General features: G+C 42.8%; 1 protein-coding gene across 3 annotated transcripts; it reads left to right on the top strand.

The window, feature by feature from the left end:
* The first annotated feature begins 457 nt into the window (after positions 1-457).
* Positions 458-24,379, top strand: esyt2a (extended synaptotagmin-like protein 2a). 3 transcript variants are annotated; one of them, XM_047026874.1, is made up of 24 exons: positions 458-617; positions 926-1,325; positions 6,883-6,924; positions 7,780-7,914; positions 8,155-8,231; positions 8,324-8,396; positions 9,123-9,212; positions 12,308-12,363; positions 15,440-15,560; positions 15,754-15,930; positions 16,158-16,240; positions 16,419-16,467; positions 16,594-16,683; positions 16,778-16,873; positions 19,284-19,346; positions 20,202-20,276; positions 20,418-20,504; positions 20,828-20,977; positions 21,165-21,553; positions 21,726-21,824; positions 22,011-22,142; positions 22,370-22,475; positions 22,703-22,752; positions 22,895-24,379. In XM_047026874.1, the coding sequence occupies exons 2-24, from the start codon at positions 933-935 to the stop codon at positions 22,938-22,940; spliced, it is 2,679 nt and encodes an 892-aa protein (XP_046882830.1). In that variant the 5' UTR covers positions 458-617; positions 926-932; the 3' UTR covers positions 22,941-24,379. The 3 variants fall into 3 exon arrangements, with proteins under 3 accessions (XP_046882830.1, XP_046882829.1, XP_046882831.1); XM_047026873.1 differs by lacking the exon at positions 19,284-19,346 and adding an exon at positions 17,668-17,769; XM_047026875.1 differs by lacking the exon at positions 19,284-19,346 and having other exon boundaries at positions 459-617.
* The last annotated feature ends 56 nt before the right edge of the window (positions 24,380-24,435 follow it).

The raw sequence follows: 24,435 nt of genomic DNA, 5'->3' as shown, positions 1-24,435 counted from the left end.
GTACAAAGGCCGTATTTGTACGTGGCGTTTGCCTAAGGCGTTCTACAGTTGATAACGAGCGAGCTGTTGAGAGCAGGGGCCTTTTTATTGGTGTTGATCATTTCAAGTCTCTATTGACATCTAGTGGGGGAAATACTTTGGTACAGAGTACTTGAAAAAGCTTTCCCTGTCACAGAAAGTCCTTTACATCCTAAAATAAAGTGTTTTGTATTTTGTTTGGTTATGTTTATGTAGGCCTATTACTGCAAGGCTCGACTTGAATAGATATTGCAGTATGATGTTGTTTTACTTCTGTTTTATTGTAGGCTACTTGTACTTCTTAGTATTTTGGATGAACTTCATTAACCACGAGATGGCGCATGAAAATACATTTTGAAAAACCCCCGCTCATGAGTTTGACCTATCCTGACAATGACAGTTTCCTGCTAGAAAAACGAGAAGTGGGTTGAGCCAATAGACTGAACGAAGTGCGTGTAGGACCGAAAGGCACACCAAGCGAAGGCAGGATGTGGTAAAGGGATTAAGTAGAGCTGGAAACTGGTCGAAAGACGCCATGCACTCCACGGGTCTGGAATTCTGAATTCAGTATTATCCTATGAATGTCGCAGACAGAAAAGGTGAGTCGGTTTACTGTTTACTGCATGTACTGAGTACAGTCCTACCAGGACTAACTAAATTAAGTTAGATTAAACCGATACACATTTCTGGTCCTGTGTAAAACCTCCGTAAACCAGTTGAGAAGATTGATAGATCTGCCTTCTGACCTGCGCTCTCAGAACTCAATGTATCACCTGCTCTGTACTCACCGTCCGCTTGCTTAACGGTTGAGAAAAAACAATGTATCATGTTTATTATACCAACCCTTTGCGTAACGCTAGTGCTGTGTATGATACCGTTTTAAACATGTTTTTAACTTCTTTTGTAGAGTGGAAATGAGTAACAATGGAGTGCAAGATGCAGGGTCCAAGCTAGGTTCCGCAGGGCAGGTCAAGGAAAATGGACCGGATAAACCCAACAGTCCAAATGGCACCAATACAAACCCAATCACTCCGGTGGATCCCGATGATGAGCCACAATCAGCCATTACGGATGTCACTCAGATGTTGATGAAACTTGCAAAGACTTTCATCGTTATTTTTCCCATTTATGTTTTGGGATATTTTGAGTTCAGCTTTAGCTGGATTCTTGTTGGACTTGCCACTTTTTTCTGGTACAGAAGACACCATGGAAATAAGAGCACGAGACTTAACCGAGTCTTGGCGTTTTTGGTGCATGAAGAAAAAACAGTGAGGCAAAGTTTGCCTACTTCCGAGTTGCCACCCTGGGTAAGTTCAATTTAGTCGTCGTCACGTTGTGCGCAACAGTACCCTAGCTCAACTGCAACAACTAACCCAACTGTTTAGAGTGCATTGTTCATATGGCATTTAGGAGCTTTTAAAAACGACTATTTCTACATTCCTAGTAACTCATGGCATTTTCTCAGTCTCCTTCATCTGATACGTTAGATCTGATATTTATTTATGCTGACCTTAAAAGATGTATGTAATAGCTATTGTGCCTCATCAGATCAACACTGTTTAATTTCCTGATTTCATAAGTTTCCCATTGTTCAAAACGTATGCATGTGTAGCCTACTATTAGATGACTTTAACTCAGTCATCAGACAAGTAAAACTGAATTGCAGATGACCAGCAGAAAACGATATTACCAACCTACACTTCAGTCACACTGGCTTTTTCCCCCTTAAAAAGAACAGGAATTGAAGACAGTGTCATATCATGTCCAAACTGTGGAAAAGTCTTCAGAGAGGTGTCAATAGCAGTCCACAGTTCATCCAGGCTATGCAGTTGTAACAAAACGTGGTTACAGAAATCCCAATACTTGAGCTGTGCTTCCCTGAGTTTGTCTGCCCAAATGGAACCAAATGAAATATTCTCTAATGAGCAAACTCCTTCCACCTGGCCTTCCAGAAAGACTCATGTGAAAGCTCATTGTGATTAAATTGCAAATGTTTATGTTTTGGCGGGGCTATTATTTACAACGCAAAAGTGTGCATAGTTCCTTTGACTAAACCAATGAGACTCGTCTCTATTTCCTCTGAAGTTATATTAGGCCCTACATGTTAGGCTCAGAGCTGCTGTTATGACAGGGGATATGCTGTAGTAGCCACCCCTCGGTTACATGATCCACTCACACCTTTAATTTCATACTCGGAACAATGCTTGTTATACCGAATCCTTAGTTGATCATGTGGAGTTGTTGACCAGGTCTAGCAATCAACTTAACACATTTGCACATTGGCATGAGAGACTACCATAGTAGGTACAGTACCTGAGTGCTCGTTTGAGTGACCTTTGATTATCTCTACTTTCCAGTCTTTGTTACATGGCATGTCCTCTTAGTCAGTAGGTGGTTGAGTTATGTTGTTCAGCAGATTACCATCACTAGCCTTCCAGTTTCAAGGCTATTAATACTTCTGGATTGTAACCCTGTCGGGCAGCCAGTCTTGGGGCTCCTTCTGAAGGAAGATTCTGAGTGTCACAGGCTAACAGACATGTCCTGCGCTTGCTGTGAAAGGCTTCATACTGACTTGTATGTTTCATTTCAGTAGCCATCAGTATGGTGGACGGTGTGGTTTACAGACTTGTATTACGTATCTGCTAGTCATAACAAAATAGAATAGTATAGTTAGCAAAATGTAAATGTATTTTTTGGGGTGTGTTAACAGGCACACAGTTCATGTAGTGTTAAGAACTTGACCACAATCAGTCTAGTTCACTATGTAGAACACCATGCTCCTCAAGTTGCGTTTAAGTCTGGCCTGGTTTACGTGAGACTACATGGGCTTGGTATACCTGGCCCTGTCTGGCTCTCAGATGCTCCGCCTCTGATTACGCATCATCAGTGAGAGACAGCAGTGTTATAGGGTTGTCCTGTCAACATGGGAGTATTGTAACGCTCCACTCATGCCCTGCTGTCACTCTTCATGGGGCCATGTGTTTAGAATGTAGACACGCTCAGAAACATTCCAAAAGAACATTTCTCATAACCATACATCTCTGGTGTTTATTTCGTTTTGGTGAAGAGGAAAATGGGGATAGTATTCATGTTTAATATGATCATTTTATGTAAGTATTTGTTGCCGGCTAATAGCCCCAAATAAAAGCACTGACGGGTTTTGACATTTTTAAGTCACGACAGGTTCAGACAAGCTACCTGTACACCTCGTCAGCCTACATGGCAATCAGTTCAACAAGAACGACTGTCACCTGGGTTGTTCTTCATAGAGGGCCACCCGTACATGTAAGACATTTAATGCAGTAAGCAATGACCACTGGGTGGAGATGACTGTGCTGTGCCCTCCACAGGTCAGTTGAAGCTCCAGTGGATCAAGGCAGGCGTTGGTTGAGAGTCATAGACCCTTCTAGACTTTCTCTCCCAGCAAATATGTCTGGAATGAGGGCTTTCAGTGCGGTGTATAACTCAACCAGCCTACGGGGGCAAGAATGTTCAGTGTTGTCTACTTGTGGTTTGGTTTGCATACAGAGCACACCCTTTTTGTACATCGTATGTATTACATCAAACATATCATAAAATTGTATTATTTTGCCGTACTGTGTTCTATGGAGGAATTGTCAAGACTTAGAATGGTTTACCCTCTGCCTTCTACTGCCTATCCGCCCCTCCTTCTTCGACTGGTGACTTGGCAAGGGTGGGCCTTTGTCTTTTGATGTGCCAAAGGGTGGGGCAGTCTAGAAAGTGGGGGAAGGAAACAAACTGCTTTAAATGTGCTCTAGGAGCAGCAGGCCTGCTAGCTACTTCACGGCTCCTCAATCATTCATCTTCCGGTGCCTCTAGTGTGTTATTTCAATGAGACTTCCTTGACAGTGTGTCTGAAGGGGAAAGATATGTCTGTCTGTGACTGGGATAGTCGCCCTATCGTGTCATCAACTGTGATGTGTGAGGGATCGAAAGACGTCCACGTGTGTTTGTGTGTGTGTGAGCGATCGAGCAGGGTCGTGCTGACATGTACATTCTCAAAGCCATGACACTGCAGCAGGTGTGTAATACATACTCAACCACATGCCTAGTAGAATCAACACAGGCCAATATTGACTACACACTGTATCTAGCTGAGCAACCAACCACCTAAATACTAGCACTGTGGGTGAGATTTAACATAATTTACAAATGCTTTTCACAAGTTTTACCAAACACTATGTCTGCCATATTTGTGGCTTGCGGTTATAATAGTAACAGCTTAAAGCACTGCTCAAGGAGCAGTGTAAAATGGAAATAAAACACTTGTAAAAGTTACCCAAATGGTAGTAAATCATAAGAGGCTCATGGGTGTGATTTGAGACTTGCCACAGTGGTTGACTCAGGTTTCCTGTATAATAGTGTCATCCCGCCTCACCATCCCCCACTCAACCCCTAAAGGCCTAAATTTAGGTGAGGCCAACAGTCCTGTGATATACTTTGTCTTGCCCTCCGTGTTGACACAACGCTACTATCTGGACTCACTGTTTAGCCACAGTCCAAGTTACAGCTGATTGTGCACATTTAAGTGGGCCAGGTAGCATTCCCTTTTGACCTGCTTGTTTGGACAGGAGTGGGCTTCTGACCCAGTAACTGCATTTTGACTTTTGAATCAGTGAGATTGATTATTGAAACGAAATGAGAGTTAGTTAGCCTAGTATATCAGGTGCAGGATGAGAAGGAGACTCATAGAGCAAACTCAATGGATCTTTATTGACAGTTGGATTTGGGCTTTAGTCACATTTTCAAATTGCTTCTGTTACATAGCCTGCTGATACAGATCAGATCTGACATCGCGTGTGTGTGTGAAAGTGTGCATAATATGTGATTGGAGTGAGGTTACCCCTAGCCGACTGCCCAAGCTGGAATTGACAAACATCTGTTGCATGAACTGGGACTCCAGAATAAACTGCAGTGAGAGGTTGTACTTTCTCTGCACTGATAGGCCTCTCTGCAGTGAATCCGACCGATTTCCATAATGGACTAAACCTATGGTCCCTCTGTCTGCTAATCTGTATCGATGTTAGCTTTTTTTACTGTACTGGTATCATTGTGTGATTCACAGTCTACTTAGGCTTCTTAGTTGTGTTGTTCTCTCGTGTGTTGTCAGTGGCACAGCAAATGGTTGGAAACCATATTCTACTGGTAGACTAAACCAGGAAATAGCACAACAGTGAGTCAGAGCCTCCTGGCTTTCTTTCTGTCAGGAATTACTGCTGAATCTTTCTGCTTTTCCACTGGGCTTGTGAAAGACACAAGATCCTCCCCCTCTCTATTTTGTGTCTCACTTTTAGTGGTCCCATCTCTCTCTCTTTCTTGCTCTGCCTCTCTCTTCTTTTTCTTTTTTTTTCTCCTGCCTGTTTTTCTGTGTCTTTCTGTCTCATTCTCTGCCTCTCCTGCTTTCTTTCTACCTCTCTTCCTCTCTCTCTGTCTCTCTCTCTCTTTTAAGAAGGGCAGCCTGAACAAACTAGGTCTATTGTTTGTCAGCAGCCAACCTTAAAAGGAGAGGAAAGTGGGTTCATGTTTCACTAAAGGGTCAGCTACCAAATATCTGTTTCCTTCCATTGTGGCCCCTGCATACTATGTGGGCTCCTAAAGAAGTCGTTTTGGACAGGTGTGACTCTATGCCACATAAAATAAATGATCATTTGATTTCAGCTCTATGTGAACAGTAACCACCCCTGATCACCGTTCGACTCCTTTACTAAAGTTTATGCTTTGACATTATAACCATGGCAGTTTGACTAAAGTGTCCCAGCTACTTGAAATTAATTATTTAATCCATAACAATGAGGTAATCAGTGTTTAGTGGATTAGAACAGGAATGCACTGCCTGCTGGTATAATGCACTGCCTGCTGGTATGCAGTATACTGAGTGCCCTAACTTGTGAACAAACACGTATGTGTACTGCAAGTAATGATAATACACATAATAATCTGTGTGTTTGCGTATCCATATGAATCAGTATATGAAGCAGTTCTAGTGAGAGGGAGCTGGCCGTGCGAGCTCCGTCTGAATGTTACATAACAGACTAATGCCTCTGTCACACCCGTCCTCTCCCAGCATCCCCAGACAGCCGGGATGCAGCTGCAGCTCCCAGGCCGTCAGGCTGATCAAGTCCTTGAATCCACCCAGTGGAATCAGCACTTTTCCTCCAGCCTGAGACCTGTCATTGTCCCCCTCCCCACGCTCCTCTCTCCCCGGCAGATAGAGCCGTTCTGGAGGTTTCCGATAAGGCTGCTACTCTGTTGTGTTGAACGAGGCCGTTCATGATTAGACATGCCTGGATGGGCAACAACGACTGTACGTGGATGATTCAATCACTGTACTGAAGATCAAAAATCATCTAAATGACTGGAGAAAGGATGAATTTACAGTCTGTTTTTATGTTGATGTTGTTGCTTGGCGATGGGTGAAAAGGCTGACTTGGCTGAGTCAGCTGGATGGTTGTGTGTGGGCTGTACTGTATATCAATGTTCCCAGGAGCTATTGTAATGTTGTGGACTATGGATAACAGCCTCGGTTGGCTCTCACAGATAGTAGTCAATGCTGGATGGATAAATAATATTGTACTAAACAAATGAAAAGGACTGGGTCAGTTCTGTAGAACTATTGCTAGTTCCCATAGAGTATGGATGCTACTCCTGGTTTTAAATCTTTATTGTTATCCTGCCATTGTGTTCTTGAGAAAGGCACTTGACCCAAAAATGTGCCACACTGAACCTGTGTGATCAGTCTTTACTGCATCTTTGCTGTAGAATGATACAGAAGGATTTGAACCATTTTCCAAAGCTTTACTCATTACCGCCTGTATTAATCAATACCATTCTCCATTATTGCAGGTCCATTTCCCAGACGTTGAGAGAGTGGAATGGCTCAACAAGGTATTAAATTACTATTTACCTTCATCCCTCCCTTTATTCTTTCCCCTCCCTCCATTATCCCTCCCTGTACCAACCCCTCTCTTTCTTCACAGCACCTTCTTCTACCCTTCTCCACATGTGCTAGTCAGTATTAGCATTAGCTATCAGACTGAGGCTATAAATAGGCAGTGTATCTGGAGTGGGGCTACCTCCTGTTCCAGTACCAGCCTCCCCTGAGGGGAGAATGATCCAGTAACTATCAGACCAACTGAAGGATCCGGCTCATGGGGTTAACCAAGATGTAACAGAGGAGATGAGAGAAGAGAGGAGGAACAATGGCTGTGTTGGGCTTTAGCTCTTACCCTAGTTACTTTGCTACATTCAAATTTGTAAAGTTCTGTGTCATAAGGCAAAGCCACACAAACTGTACCATACTATGATCCCTGTGATAATCCTAGAGAAACAAATGAACAGCATAAGGGGCCACTGAGTGTGACTTTAATATCTGAAGCCATGGTGTCATATAGCAGAACCACACCTATAGAATGAATAGAACAGGCAGGGAAGGAGAAGGCACCAGGACATTCCTATCTGCTTACTCCAATACATCTTTTGTTACCGCATCCCATCATATTTATCTGTTTGTTAAATCAACCAGTAGTCAGTGTCACGTTGAAGTAAATGCAAATGCCATATCTAACGACATTAAAGAGGAGAAACACATTTTAGGTTTCAACTGTATAGTGTACGTCCTACACTGCTCCAAGGACCATGTTCATTACTCCAACTACTGAGATGGTACCCAGTGTTAAATAAATCAAAATGAATACCATTACCTCTATTGATTTTGGAGTTTCCCCTCTTATCTCCTCTCAGACCGTGAAGCAGATGTGGCCGTACATCTGTCAGTTTGTGGACAAGCTTTTCCGGGAGACCATCGAGCCGGCAGTGAAGGGGGCTAACCCTCACCTTAGCACCTTCAGCTTCACCAAGATAGACATGGGGGACAAGGTGAGAGGGCTGCCGGCATGGCTTCACTAGGAGGCAATGGGCTCAACGTGACTGACAGCCATCTTGTTTTTCTAACAGTAAACTGTATTTAAAATGGTAGGGTTTTTTTTACCTATGTTGATGTACCATAGGTTTTCTAACATCATATACATGCATTTCCTCATGTCTTAATATGCCACCACCACATATCTCCAGTCCATGATAACTCACTGATGTCCTCCTCTCTGCCTTCTCCTACAGCCTTTAAGGGTGAACGGGGTGAAGGTGTACAGTGAGAACGTGGACAAACGTCAGATCATCATGGACCTGCAGATAAGGTACAGTACATTTTGATACGGTTGACTACTCTCTTAACTACTCAAGTATTTGTGACTTTTTCACATTACTACATACTACCTTGTATTTTCAGCTTTGTCGGGAATACGGAAATAGATGTGGACATCAAAAAATACTACTGCCGAGCGGGCATAAAGAGCATACAGGTACGAGAGGGTTGTACACACGACACGCAACAAGTGACACACAGCGGGTTGGTGGATGTAAAGTAGCCTGCTCTGCATTTAAGGCCACAACCTCCATATTTGTTTATGTAAATGCAACTGAAGGTATACCACATGCAGTATGTTGACACGTCACTGATTACCGTAGAGGTGGCAGAGTCCAGACACAGTAGAGGGTCAAGGCAAAGCACTGCCATATTTGCTGTTCAGAGATCACCTACAGTAGGCCCAGATAAAAACCCGAAGCAAACATTTGCCCAACTTTGTTTAGATTTAGGACTGTAGTTGCTTTTCCTGTCATGCTATATGGCTTGGGACAGATAGTCACGTTAACTGTAGATAAAAAGTCTGATTTGGAAGGTATTTCCTGAGGAAATTCTATGCCGTATTTTTAACTTTCAAGTGGACCTGAATTAAATGCAAGTCATGACAATTAGTTTACACAAATGTAATATCAAACAGATTTTTCGGGTTTATGTGAGTTACAATGAGGTGTCAGACGCTGTCGTTGTAAATACATATGAATCCACCGTATTTGCAGTAAATATCTTGCCCTAGACAAACAAAACTAAAGTATTTTCACCATCATGAATGATGACATTCTTTAACTCAACACAATAGGATGGAATGTTGTGATTGTATGCCACAAGACACCCTGGCTGCACTGACCCACTGAGTGATCATGTTCTCCATGTGTTCCCGTCTCAGCTTCAGGGGACGCTGCGTGTCGTCATGGAGCCTCTTCTGGGGGACATGCCGCTGATTGGAGCGCTGTCGGTCTTCTTCCTGCAGAAGCCTGTGAGTACCGGCACCTGGTGGGCGTCACAATATCGATGTTCCTGAGAGGAATCTAAGTAAAAAAATGCTGTTTACAAGTTTCATTTTTTTGAAGTGAGTCAAAGCTGGTATACGTGCAGGCCAATCTGAGATTTGCGGTCACCAGTTAGATGTGACTCATCGTGTTGGACTGTGATCTTGAGATCTTGTGGTTCCTAAGTCATTATCATTCTGTTCTTGACTATCCCCTTCCTCTGCGTCTGACACTCCTTCCAGATCCAGGAGACGATCTGAGATGTCAAAGGAAAATGTACCGTGACACAAAAAGGACCCTTTCTCTTTGGTGGCTAGGACAGCAAAATTCTAGCTACCCTCATGTGACATTCGCAACAAACAATGAATATACTCGGGATGTCATTGACTACTTGAACAGCTCTGTGTTGAGGATGACGTTACTTTCAAGTCATTTATTTTTAGAACCAGACGCTTCTCTTCAGACCCATGAAATAGCATGGGTCTTTTTCTAGAACATTACTCCTATTTCTGTCCCAGTGGGGACTGGAAGAGGCTTGAAATCAGACGGTTGTGGCCCAAATGACAGTGCTGCAGCATCATTATCAGGAGGCGTTATTGGGGTTTCCACCCACACCTTGTATTGATGTCCTCATCCAGCGTACATGCTGTTCTTAGGTCTGATAACACGTCAGAAGCCTGCAGTATATTATTCAGACAAACTGTAGAGCTGTTCTTATAACAAGGCCATTGTGACCTAAAACAACCAAACTGGGTTCAATCAGTCAGGGTTGTGGTGTTTATGTAATGATGGTTTGTGAGCTGTAGAATCACCAGTCTAGTGAAGCTAAATAATCTGTACAAGGCCCTAGTCAACCCCTCACTGTCCTAGTAGTTAAACAGAGCAAATAAAGTAGAACAGTTGCAGACGACCTTGATCTTTTAGATGTTCAGGTTGTCGGAAGGACTGTCTCTAAGCCGAGCTGATTGTCCGTAAAAGCTGATGGATAGCTAAAAGGTATTGCAAACCAGAGATGCACATAAGACTGATGCCCATTGCTGTAGGTGTCACCACTTACAGCTGTGTAGTGGATTGTGTGTCCAGAACAAACTGCATGGTGTCTTTTTATTGGGATCTAGTGTTGTGCTCTGAGGAAGACGGTGCTACTACGCCCTCCTCTCCACAGACCCGCCTGCCTAAAGCAAAGCCACTGTAGCAGCTGGCTAACAGCTCTGACTGTGCTCGTTGTAGCATGCCAGCCTCTGCTACTGACTCAAGGCTATGTTGCACTGTAGTCAAAACCACCTAGGAAAAACACTATGGAAATAAATAACCAAAGAATCTGTAGACGGGCAGACATCATGTGTCATTTTGAATGTTTCAAACTATGTTGAGGGTCATTTGAGACCATTCCGAACGGAAGGAAAATATGTTTACTGCTTTGTGCACTGACATTCTTTAGACTTGTGCTTTAAGCCATAGCAGTAATTGGTGTCTGATTGCACTACATTTTCAGTCAGTTTGCATAATGTTGACAGTTTAAGCAGCTTAACCTTTTCTCAGGCTTTTTAGAGACTTTCTTGTCCTGAGCAGCTGACGAAAGTCAAACACAATCCACCAACCGTGTTAAAATGGTGGCAAAACACACACACTTACACATTCTGTCACACACAAAAACACACACAGAGAATACCCCCTTTTCTCTGACACATGGTGACATCACATCTCAAGTTTGGCCCACATATTTTGTTGCCTTGACAACTAGCCAAACAGAGTTATTGCACTCCTTAAATGGCAAAAGATGAGTTGGGCCTCTAAACAGATTTTCCCAAGTACTCAGTGGTCAAACACAAAGAGTTGTCTTGCAGAAGGTCACAGCAGTCAAGCTGAGAATTTAACCAAAAGTGTTCAATTAAATTTACTACTATCATACGTTGTCATAACTCAAAGTTGACACATATAGTAACATTGTGTTGTTCTTAACTGGTAATGTCAAAGGGGTTTAGCTTCTGCTGTAACCTGAACTCTGCAGTGCCTTGGTGATGTTGTCTGGGAGTGGCAGGATCCCATGATTCACTGGGCAGGACTCCTAGCCTAGGAGTGTGCATAGCCACGACAGTGTTCCTACCCTACCAACATGACTAGCTAGACCAGTGACATAGCTAGCCTGGCCACTGGTTTAATGTTCTAATGACTCCAAGTCACGGCACAGCATTCTTCGCTCGGGAAGTCATTCCTGATTCTGTGGGCCTGTCCCGTGTCTGTCTGGTCTCTATCCATTGCTCAAGGGCTCCAGATGTTTGTCATGCTTTGGGTTTATGCTGTGTTGGGATGTTAGTATCACTGCAGGGCCTGAGCACAGAACTCATGGTCAGGTATGACCAGGGTGCGAATTACAGGGGGGCTTGTCATTGTATAATTCACACTGGGTATGACCACACCAAATGGCAAAATAAGCTATGTTCTGCAGTAGTACTGTAGCAGGGAGTAAGATGTGATGGACGATGATGTGTTTGACCGTAGGTGACTGGACATCCTCAGTACTGAGGGGTACCCTTCCGATAAACGGTCGTGAAGCTTATCGATTTGCTTTGATAGTAGCCTTCTTTAATGGAGGATAATGCATCAAGTCCAGACACTAGAGGAAGGCAGAGCACATGTCAGCATTACATTCGCTTCCCATCTGCTAAGAACTAACAATATCAGCCGGTCTCACTGATTATCATCTGGGCAAGTTGGCCTTAAAAGACCCATGCTGAATCATGCAGTGATGTCACCAGGATACCCGTGTGAAAAACCCAATTGTTTGCACATACCTCAGATCCACTGAAGGATCAAATAAAGAAAGTGATTATTCTGTGTACATTCTGTTACCTGCTGTAGGTGCTGTACTGCAAAATGTATGGATGCTCTGTATTGATGTTAATATGCCCAAGATTAGAGGAGAGACAAAAAGGTTGAAATAGAGTGGTTGTTGTGTCGAATACCACTGCACTCAACCAGTGCACTCAACCCAATTCTTAAGCTCATCTGGTCTTATTTACATTTGTGTGCCTGTTTTTTCCCCTCAAATAAAGTATTCTTTCTTTCTTTTTTTTATCAGTTTCTGGACATCAATTGGACAGGCCTCACAAACATTCTGGACATTCCAGGGTTGAAGTAAGTGACCAGTGCTGTTGTAAACAAGACTCTTCTTGATCACATCAGGGTCTCTTATCACTTTATACCACACCCAACTCTCTTCCCCCTCTGTGTCTCTCTGTCTCTGTCTCTCTCTCCTACCATCACTAGAAAACACTGTTGCAACCCCATTGTGCCAAACCTAGCTGAATAGGTCTAGTGTTGTGCTGTGCATAAATTGAGAAGGTGTCTGCAAAACACAAATAAAGGACTACATAATGGAGCCTCAGAATCAAATCCTTAAAGGTTGAGGTTATAGTTGTGGTCCTGGGACTATTTATTGTTTCCTTGGATCAATAATCAGATTGGGTCATTTCTTTGTTTGTTATTGTAGCATGAAAAAGCCGTACAGAGTTTCGACTGTTGGATCAGTGTTTGCTCTCTTGTCAATGTTGAGAACAGCTCTGTCCCTTCAGTGACGACAGGCCTACTGTAGCACAAACACCAGGGACCAGCCAACAGCAGGGCTCTATTGTGGAGGACCAGGTGATAGAGCCCATAGACTCAGGGAGTGTTAGGGGGGGGAGGGGGGTGTATGGGAAAGCAGGCGTGTGTTTGTCTGTTTGAAATACTGTTTGTTTGTCCGTGTTCATGATAACATGAACATGTGCAGGTGTGTGTGCGTGGGACGTGACGCCACACTGTCTCGTCTCTCTCTCCCTTTCTCACTTTTATGCTCTTTCTCCCTCTTCCTCTCTCGCTATTATGCTGGCTGTCTATCGCTGTTTATCGCTGAGTATTGTGAGTCCCAGACCCACAGCACAGCCAAGATGAGGTCCCATTATACATGAGGTTATGCTTTAGCAGGCCCCAGCCAGCATGTCTGTGCTCTGTGAAGACAGGACTCTATCAGGCACTCTATTGAATCCTGGCTTTAATGCTCCCGTATTAACTATTTCACATCTGACGTTCCTAGTCCACACTCCTTACAGTTGCATGCCAAACATTGACACAAACATGCAGTGTTTATTAACCCTGGAGGATTCAAATGCTAACGCGTTCTATCATAGGGAGCCATTCCTCTCTCCTCATAGCCATAAGGTTCTGTTCATATGTGACATTCGACTACATGTATATTGTTTGATTCTATTTCCGCAGAGAACATTTAGAACATTCAACACAAGGTAAACTTGTCAATGCAGTGGAGCTCTGTTGCAGTGGCAGTAATAGTTCCAGTAGTCACTGCAGGCCCCGTTGTTTCATGGCTTTCTCTATAAATAACCATGTAAAACACTGTCTAAAAACAACCTTCATGCAATAAGCCCAATGCTGTCCGGCTGCTGTAATCATTGCACTTCACTATTCGATTATGTGGTACTATGAAGTCGTTTAATAGAAACATGATTGTGACAGTGTTGTAATTATGATTGTCGTATTATGTGTGGAATGTTTTTTTTTGTGTGGTCGTAAGTAGTGTTGATTTCAGCAGGGATTGTTTGGAAACTCCTAATATGGCACTGTGCTATTGAGCTAAAAGGGTAGAAGGCTGTTCCATGTTATGGCCTTCATGGATAAGGATTTTGTGGTAATAACTTTGACTTTGAAAAGTTGGTTATCAAATTTTAAGGACATTCAGCAACGTAAGATGTGTTATCTGGCAATACTCATACCCAGGCCTGAATGGAATTGAACTAAAACATGTTCAGTCTGTAACCTGGAGTTGTTTGTTTTCAAAGCTCAAGCTTGTTGTGGTGCTGTCTAGGCTCCCTCTGTGAAATGAAGCTTTGACTGGTTCCACAAGTTTGAAGGAAACATCCGAATACACGTTCAGCCTGAACGTTTTACCTGTTTAAAGATCCGTGTGTTCATGGGTGTGTGTGTGCAAGCGCATGCGCAGGCGTGTTTGTGCGTGCATGGTGTGTGTGTGTGTGTGTGTGTGTATGTATATGGGTCTCCAATTTCCTCCGCCATGATTTGCCTTTCACGGCCAAGCCTAGATAACTGAGGTCACCCCTAACTGTGTGGGTGTCTAGGTCTGAACTTACCGTGTGATTCTTTGGCAGAATACCAATATATGGAGGCTGTGTTTTTTAGATCCACAAGCTCTTTCTTCAAATACAACGAACAACCTCCTTTTATAGACATGATATATTACGTTAAAACCTCTCTGGGTTTTTAAGGACAGTATGGGAGGGGAAATACGTGGACATCTGCCCAGCTATAAACAGTTTGGATAGAGAATAGCAGACACCAGGATAAAGGTGGCCCTCAGCTCATGTCTGGGATCAGTTCAGCCTTACACATTCCTAACCCAACCATAATAAGAGAAACATTTACAGCTGGCCTCAGGGCAGTGTCAAAGGGTAACTTGGTCCGCCCTAGAATATCACATCCACTAAAATACTAGTGCGGTACCCTAGCTCCCTCTTGTGCTGAACATCAGTACTCAACATCATAATGTCTTTACCATAAAGTGATATTAAATCCTTTAGTTGATTTGTAAATATGGATGTTGTGGGGGGGGCTTGTAGATGAATGTGATGACAGGATATTCAGTTCATGTAGAGATTACTTGGCACAAAAACCAATAGCTTATGTGTGTGTGTGTGTATATGTATGTATATATATATATATATATATATATATATATTGTACAAGCTTGAGTTACTGTCCTGAATGCTGGACCAAGGCTGAGCTTAGCAGACATACACTGCCAGCTGCAGAGCAGGAGTCAGGGTCGTATCTAAGGAAAACATACCATAATACTCAGAATAAAAGGGAAAACTGTACAGAAATCTTGAGATTCTGTTGTATGTCACTGGTAAACCACCTCCGAAAGCACAATTCCAAGTATTATGGTAAACCTTGCTCCAGCTCCACCAATGTTCCCTTTTACATGAATCCAAGCCTCCAGCGCCCCTCGTTTGGAGTGGCAGCTTTAATGGAGGACTGATGTTGACACACTCTACTCCCGTCTCTCCCAATCTTCCTCCTTCCATCTCACCCTTCCACTTTCTTTCTGTTTTCCTCTCCCTCACACTCTTTCACCTCCTTTGTCTTATTTGTGGCCATCTTCCCCTCCCTCCCTCTCACACTCTCCCCCTTTCTCCACCAGTGGTCTGTGTGACAACCTCATTCAGGACATCATCAACAGCTACCTGGTCCTGCCCAACCGTATCACCATTCCTCTGGTGGGAGACTCCCAGCTGGCTCAGCTACGCTTCCCCATTCCTAAGGTATGGAACAACCATCACCACCTGACACACACACACACACACACACACATCCCATAGTCAAACTACACACACCCTAACACAAATACTGCCGTAGTCACACTGATTTTCAGGATCTCTCTCTCTGTCTGATACACACGCACGCACACACAACACAAGACACTCACAATGCCTCCCCTCTGTCTCTTGACCACAGGGCGTCCTGAGGATTCACTTCCTTGAGGCTCAGGAACTGATTGGCAAGGACAAGTTCCTGGGAGGGCTGATCAAGGGCAAGTCTGACCCATATGGGATCATCCAGATTGGCAAACAGCTCTTCCAGAGCAAGGTCATCAAAGAGAACGTCAACCCCAAATGGAATGAAGTCTACGAGGTATTTCTGATTCCTGGCCATAACCAGAACGTTTCAGTGAATGCACAGTACCAGGCCTCGATACCTTCTGATGTTTATTCGTGGTAAAACACTTTGTCCAAACATTGATGAATCATATTCAAATTGGTGAATTAGGAGAATAAAGAAATTGCGGACTGGAGGCCGCTAAAACACTAAACTGTGGACAGTGTGGTGGATATGAATGGCTGTTTGATTGTGCTCCTTAGGCTTTGGTGTATGATAACTCAGGGCCCCACCTGGACATCGAGCTGTTTGACGAGGACACAGACAAGGATGACTTCCTGGGCAGGTACAGGCCTGGCATGTCTACTCCAGTCACTCGCTCACACTCTGGCCACCGCACTCCACTGAAATAAATAGATCCTTCTCATCGATCTCACAATCACTCAATTCCCAGCCATAGCATAGTGTTCTGTTGGTTTTCTTTATTCATCTCATTGAGCATTGAGTCCGTTTTTGTTTTGCAGTTTAATGATTGATATCTCAGAGCTTCAGAAAGAACAGAAGGTGGATGAGGTAAGGATTGCCCATGCTCCGTAACATGGTTTTGACAACTACTGTAACGACACGATCCATCTAACTAGATGATCATGTTATTATATTCCGGATGCTCTCATTGGCTGGATGTACATTCCGTTTTAGTGGTTTGTTCTGGAGGAGGTGGCTTCGGGGAAGTTGCATTTGAGGATGGAGTGGCTGTCTCTGCTCTCAACTCCTGAAAAGCTGGATCAGGTATCAGTGTTACCCATCGGATTATGACCACTGACAGTTAATCACTATGCAGTATGGTATCTATAAGCACTGCACTGTTCTGCCTGTCCTTCAGGTGTTGTCCAGTGTCAAGGCTGACCGAGGCCTGGCCAATGACGGCCTCTCGTCTGCTCTGCTGGTGGTCTTCCTGGACTCAGCCAGGAGCCTTCCGGTAAGACTAGCTTTGTTAAAGAAATAAACTCGGAACAAATAGCTGTGTTAAAAAACTAAACAAAAAAGGTTTCATGTTTTACATTTGTTTTAGTGTTCATTTCCTGTCAAAGTTAAGATTGCTGTTCTCTGCAACAACTTGAATGCTATGAAACCTAGCTGACCTCATGCCTACTCCACTGCCATTAAGATGATTGAAGTATCTACTTATCTAGTGCATAACGTCCACATCATAATAATATTATTATAATGCTTAGAGGTGTAAAAACCTATTGAACTCAATGTAGATTATATGATCCAAAATGCTTTTTGGAGTTTTCTGACTTGACGCGAGTCAAGCTAATTTGTCAGCCTTTTTAATACGCATGATGAGTTTGCGACACGCCCTCTACCCCTGTGTTGCACTTGCTTTTCTCTTTTCAGCTGTCTAAGTTTCATTAAAGGTGCAGTTTGACAATTTATGTAAACAAATTATTAATGCATTTATTGAAATGGATCTAAAATTCAATTTCTAAAAGGAAACCATGTAAACCTGCGTCTAATCCATCTGCTGTGTTGCTTTGAGCCTACAATGATGAGTGTTTACATTTCTACCTCTGATTGGCTGATTCAAGAGAGACATGTTATTGTCCTGGCTTCACCTTTAATCTTCTGTACAACAGTTCTCTCCTCCTCTCCTTTATTCACAGCCAGTCTTACATATTGTGAGCACGCAAGCTAGCAGACAGACTTCAATCATGTCTCTTTTCAGCTTCTTCTTCTTTCCTTCCTTCTCTCCGTTTCCTTGTCCTGAAGAGTGTCTTCGAGGGGAACGTGGGCTGTGGCTACTTGAAAGAGAGACGGGCATCTGGCCTAGTCTTTTGTGAGAATACCGCCTCACTCTATAGGACGCTATTTGTGAGTCTGTTGGCCTATTGCATCCCAGTGTTCAAGTGTGGCTCCTGTGTGCAAATGCCTGTTAGCAACAAAAACGAATAGAACATTAGGAATTCCCAGAGAGCATGTTGATTTGTCTGAAATGCATGGAGTGGACTTTTGACATTATAAAGTTGACTTTGACTTAAGACATGATTTGTGGGACTTTCTGGACTTGAGCATATTGCTAGATAGAAAAGAGAGCATTCTTCCTTCGTTACGTTCTTTTAGTACAGTAACCACTAGCATAACATAACTGGAGAAGTCAAAACTGTGAATACTGCGTTGATTTCACCAATTATGTCATGTCTAACCAGTGACTCTCTCAGAGAGGGTACAATATGAAAGAAGAAAGCATTTGAAAAACGTTCAAACTTGGTCCCTTTCACTAGGGTCTAACTGGATTGCTTGTCCTCCTTCCAACTCCATTCCCAACTAGTGTTAGGGGGCTGCCACAGGCCTACATGCATGTTTTCATGCCCGTTGCACCTATGATGTTCAGTCACTAGGGGGCAGCACTTGGTATTTTCATTGTGTAAATTGGGCATCTTTAGGACACTGTATCTATGGTTCACACGCGATAGATACAGGGCAGAGTTTTCCCACCTTTCCAATTGTCAGGTGTTAAGAAATCCTCTGAATGTTGTTTGAGACAGTGTATATCCAGAACCACCATTATAGTGTTTTTTGTTTTTTGAAAGTGAAGTCACCTGGAAAAGAGAATTAGTTTAGAGAACACAGGATACATTTACATTTAGTCATTTAGCAGACGCTCTTATCCAGATCGACTTACAGTAAGTACAGGGACATTCCCCCTGAGGCAAGTAGGGTGAAGTGTCTTGCCCAAGGACACAACGTCATTTGGCACGGCCGGGAATCGATCCAGCAACCTTCTGATTAATAGCCCGATTCCCTAACCGCTCAGCCATCTGACTCCCCCAGAATAATAATAAAGTAGTAGTTCAAATTGGTTGTGAAATATATGGCTCAGTGATCAGCGCCTTTACTTTGTGCTTATAAGATGTATTTTTTTAAACGTTATACTATTTGTGATTGAGCTATGTAGAAGTATTTGAGGATTGTATATCTTGTATCTATCAAGAAAGACTGGAATATCACAGTTTACCATTCAAACCATTCTAGATGCTCACCATATCAGCCAACATTCCATTCACTCTTTTACTGTCGTCTCCATCCATGTATCATTGACTTGACTGCTTCCCAATGTCAGAATGTTCCTTACTGTATGTCTCTCCAACTCATTAATGTCCCTTTCAAGTATCTTCATGATTCATTTGGGTATTTCCATTAACCTTTTAATGTGTGTTTTTGTCTCCATGCCTGTTTCCTGGTGGTGGTGGTGGTGGTGGTGTCATTGACTCATGGCTTCACATCGTACCCATGGCCTTCCTCCTCTTCCTCGCATGCTCCTGTCCCTTAATAACCTGCTGCTGGTGTGTGTTCACTCTCTCCTGCCCCTGGGGAAAAACCTAAAGCACAATCCATTAGAATTCAACCATGACCAGTTGAAGAAGGCCTCTGTCAATAAGGCCATCAAGGTAACAGAACGAAGCACACATGTGGTTTGTCAGAACACTGAGGGAGACTACACACAAACACAATAGTGTCACGATCAGAGAATTGGTTGGAAATAATACAAGTAAGAGGTACGCCATCGTGTAATGCACTTTACGGCAAACATCCATGTGACAGCTTTGCCCTGTTTCAGTCAACTGTTTCCTGTCCATGTATTCCAGCAGGACTGCCACAGGAGCACTCAGAATGTCTAGCAAGTTGTTACAGCATACTGTACATGTTTTGTACAGATTTCCATACAGCGATTAACAGACTCATAAACCTACTAATTTGTGTTTGATTACACTGCATTTTGTGCACCTTGTCTTGCTAATAATCTTTGCAAGATATTTTTGTTTTGAGACAATCAATGCATAACTCAAAGCAATTCATACAAATTAATTCTGTAAAATACCTTGCCTCTGACAATCTCCATTTTATTCCTGGGTGTAATAGGGCTGTGCTTTAGATACATATACATAGATAAACCTTATTTTAAACTAGAGTACAGATGTTATTTGTAATGACACATTTTGCCAGCAATGCGTAAAATGGATAGTTTTAATTGAATAGCAGGGCATTTTAACTTTGCATTTGAACCCAGTTGAGTCTGTATTGGACTAGTTATAGTCTATAGGTCCTTTACTTTAGCAACTAGTAATGATTAGTTGTTATAGTCACAGCTTATTAAAAAAATATCATAAAGGTATATCAAAAAATCATAAAGGTATATCTTTATACTGTCTGTAATCAGTTTATTCAAACAGAGAATGTAAAACATCCAGCATTGACATGTTGGATACAGGTTCGAGTCTCTGATCTGATCCTGTTCTTCACAGTCTGGTAAGAAAGTGAGCAGCGACCCCAATCCATTCGTCCAGTTCACTGTCGGCCACAAAACATGCGAGAGCAAGGTTGGTTCAAACATGTTCTACTTCCCCCACCTCTGAGAAGAAGTCTGATAATAAAACGCAGATGTAATATAGCTTTAAAAGTTCCATTGGTTTAAATGAAGTCCTTTGGGTGAATAACAGATAGCTTGTGGTTTCCCCTAGACCCGGTTCAAGACTAATGAGCCAGTGTGGGAGGAGACCTTCACCTTCCTCATTCACAACCCCAAGAGCCAGGAGCTGGAGGTGGAGGTACGACAACCTTTACTTTGTTCCCAACTGTTTGGTCATAACGTTGAATGACTACTTTGTGGTGCCTGTCTGAGTTGAGCTTAGTTTTTGAGTTATCTATGTGTGGTTTTGTGTTCATGTATGTGTGGTTTTGTGTTCATGTATGTGTGGTTTTGTGTTCATGTATGTGTGGTTTTGTGTTCATGTATGTGTCATGGGGGATTCATTTCAAGTTGTGCATCACAACTCTATCGGATGTAATACTTTTTTTTTTTTTTTTGAGGGCAGGTTATTCTCGTAATGTGAGCAGACATGTGGTAAGCAGCTGTTGTTTCTGTCCTCAGGTGAAGGATGAGAAACACGAGTCCTCGCTGGGGACGTTGAAGGTGCCCCTCACTGAACTCCTGGAGGCGGAGGAGATGACGATCAACAAGCGTTTCCCTCTGAAGAACTCTGGGCCCAGCTGCACTCTCAAGATCAAGATGGCACTGAAGGTAAGGAGAATCCTCATTGGTTCGCACCATTACATGGTTGACACAGTGGTAAGAGATGGCACTTTGAACTACGTAGGTGTCACATGTTCTGGCTTTTAAGTCAAAACCAGGACTATCTCCTCATGTTAGCTGGTTCCAGACAGATTCCCTCTCACTAACCACATGCTTTGCTCCACGTCCACCGCAGGTGCTGTGTCTAGAGAAAGCTACCAAGTCCGACCAGACCCCATCCTCAGTCCAAGTGCGCAAGGCCAGCACCAGCACCCCTGTACCCTCCCAACGCACCTCCGTCTCCGAGCCCCCGCGCTCTGTCTCGGATCTCCCTCCTTCCATGGCTGCCTCCTCCCAGGACCTCCCCAGGCGAAGTGGGGGGGACGTGGGGCCTTCTTTCGGCAGCCCAGGGGCAGTGGGTCAGGGTAAAGGTCTGGCAGAGGCTGGCCGAAGCAGCTCCAACCTTGCTATCTCTGGTTCCCAGCTTTACCTGGCTGGGAAGGAGCCCACCCCTAGCATCGCCTCGGACATCTCCAACCCTTACGCCACACAGGAGCTGCAGCAGAGGTTGCGTCAGCTGCAGAAGTAAGGGTGCCAAAGATGCCTAACACTATCTCGCACAACACTTCCAGCATGCTCATGACCGAAATGGACAGACATGGATCCTTAAAGACTGGTGAAAGGCTCATCGTTTCTGAATTACTTAAATATTAATTAGAATGAATGTGTGTGTGTGTGTGTGATGAACTCCCCACAGTGGCTCAGGCCCCAGTCATTTCCCCCTTGGAGAGGTACAGCTCACAGTGAGACACAGCTCTCAGAGGAACAAGCTTGTCGTGGTGTTGCACGCCTGCAGGTACACAAGTACACCACTCACTGTATATTGCCAATTGCGCTGTCAACATTTCATATTCACTCAACACAGTGCACATACATCTACAACATATAAATATGAATGATATTGTAGGTTTACCAAATGTTTTGAAAGATGAAGTCTGAGTGAAAGTGGTGTCTTGATGTGTTTGTGGTTCTCCCTCCTCAGGAACCTGATATCGTTCACAGAGAGCGGCTCAGACCCCTATGTTCGTCTGTATCTGCTGCCCGACAAACGACGCTCTGGCCGGAGAAAAACTCACACACACAAGAAGTCACTCAACCCAGTTTATGATCAGACGTGAGCTGATAATACTGGTCTTTAAGTCCTCAGTATAGATGCACACATATAATAATATGGGAGATGGGGTAAGGGACAGTAGTCATGGGGTTTAGAAATTGGTGGTCTTCTCATTGAATTCTCAGTTGCAGCTCAGCTTTTAGCCTTCTTGCTTTTCATAGTATACAATTTCATTTGGCTCTGATTTTTTAGATAACGTGTATGTGTTACTGATGTTTTCTTTGTAGATTTGAGTTTAACGTGTCGATTGTGGAGCTCCACCGGAGGACTCTGGACGTAGCCGTGAAGAACGGAGGACATCTGCTCTCCAAACACAAGGGACTGCTGGGGAAGGTAAGATGGACAGGATTTATTTGTATTTTCTTGTCTTCTTTCTGTGGCACCTATAATTATTCTTTTTTTTTCCTACTCTGTATTTCCCCCTACTTACCTCCACCTACTGGTTCAGATAGTACATGTGCAGAATAGATTATTTATTATTACAGTAAACTCAAAGTCTGTGCCTACTCTATAACCTTTTGTCTTACACTTAACCTTTTTGTGTAATTTCACCTTGCCAGGTTCTGGTGGATTTGACCTCTGACGATATTGCTAAGGGTTGGACGCAATGGTTAGTAAAAATAACTTTAAACTAAGATAGTATTGAGAGAAGAAAAACAAATCTGTCTGCCATAATTGGACAAAATGTATTGGAAAAACATGACTTGTTTTCACTTGTTCTCTTAACTGGAGATATAATTGTTTTCTGTCAGGTATGAGCTAAGTGAAGATGGTTTGAGGAAACCTGCTCAGCTGTAGATACAAACTGACAGACAAGATTGAGGAGGTCCTGGCCAGGAGGCGTGGGAGGAGCACTGCTCTTCAGTGGACAGGAGAAGACAGGGAAATGTGCTATACTAAGTCTCCTTTTACTTTGCAATGCTACCAAACATGTACAGAGAGCGTAACTGCCTTTCCATTCAGTTACATTGCGTTTTAGTTTATTTTTATGTTTACTATAATTATTCTTATTTACGTTACTTGCTTTTGTAAAGTGTTTTATATTCATTTAAACACATCAGTCGCAACATTATCAACCCCTTTAATGAGTTATTCTGTGCAAAAGAGGAAAAGTAGTACATAGTATGTAAGGTATCTACAGGCAAATATAAAAAAAGAGAATTCCTTCTTCGAAGATGTTATGGACTGTAACAATATTGTCTTGCTATCGCAGTTCCATCATACATACTGCCTTATTCTTTTAGGGAGGACTATGTACAGTACACAACATGTAAATATGTACAATGAAGCGGACTAAAAATAATGTTTATAATAATATTAGAAAAAGGTGTTTCGCTTAGTCAAAATGATCACCTTCTCAACAAACTTTCCAATGTCATAAATTGAAATTCCAAGGGATTCTGATGTTCCTCTTGCAACTTGTGGAGTTCATACAAGCCTGTAATCTCTGTACATTTGAAATTAGTCACCAAAGAGAAAAGTATTTAATCTAACTGTATGTGGGTTTTAAGCCAAATATGTATGGAAGTTTGCACACTACTTTGTGTTTTTAAAGTGTTTTTAGGGATCATACTTTTAGCGAGAGTAGTTGAATAAATACATTTTACTTAATTCCATCTTTTATTTAACAAAACATTGGTGTCTTCAGATCTCTAAACTCAACAGTTGATAGAGAAACACTGTACTATGTGGGTAGTCAGTCATGGCTGTTATAAATAAACACCAGTCTTAATTTAGATGTTTTTCATTCATACACTTTTACCTAGTACACGTTACGGCATGCACATTGTGTTCAAGGCTTCTAATGCTTTTACTCCCCAAGATCACAGTACACATCAGACTGTAAGTGTTAATGTTGTTGGGAAACTGTCATATATGCACTGCTGACACAGGTATATAACCTTACATTTGTTATCACATGAAATGTGCACATAGTTGTTGGAACATGTATGGCTGTTGTCCTATGTCTTCACTGCAACAACCTACTGTTTCCTGTCAAACCATACCCACTTTTTTTACTTTGGAAAAAACGCTATGTGTGACTGTGTAAGCCATCAAATGAAAAGTGTGTTTGGAGTTGAGCTCCTTATCCCATTTCAAACTGGTCTGTGCTCACTATGTACTTTATTTATCTTGTGCCTTAATCCACAATGTCCAGATATTTAAAAGGATAAAAATGCTTTTACATGTATAAGAATGACATGTATTTTAAATAGTAATAAAGAGCTTTTACTGCGTGTGCTGTATTATTCTGGCTTTTATGGAATTATTTCAATGTACCACTCTATTTGAT

The sequence above is a fragment of the Hypomesus transpacificus genome, chromosome 10 (genome assembly GCF_021917145.1).
Source record: "Hypomesus transpacificus isolate Combined female chromosome 10, fHypTra1, whole genome shotgun sequence".
In the NCBI taxonomy this organism is placed as follows: Eukaryota; Metazoa; Chordata; class Actinopteri; order Osmeriformes; family Osmeridae; genus Hypomesus; species Hypomesus transpacificus.
This window is presented reverse-complemented; position numbering and strand designations above follow the sequence as displayed.

What these genes read in the sequence shown, in the direction of transcription:
- esyt2a (XM_047026873.1), top strand. Translation starts at nt 933, where the DNA reads ATGAGTAACAATGGAGTGCAAGATGCAGGGTCCAAGCTAGGTTCCGCA. An exon ending in ATCATGGACCTGCAGATAAG is followed by an intron (nt 8,232 to 8,323) that starts GTACAGTACATT and finishes TTGTATTTTCAG; the next exon opens with CTTTGTCGGGAATACGGAAA. An exon ending in GCCAGGAGCTGGAGGTGGAG is followed by an intron (nt 20,505 to 20,827) that starts GTACGACAACCT and finishes TTCTGTCCTCAG; the next exon opens with GTGAAGGATGAGAAACACGA.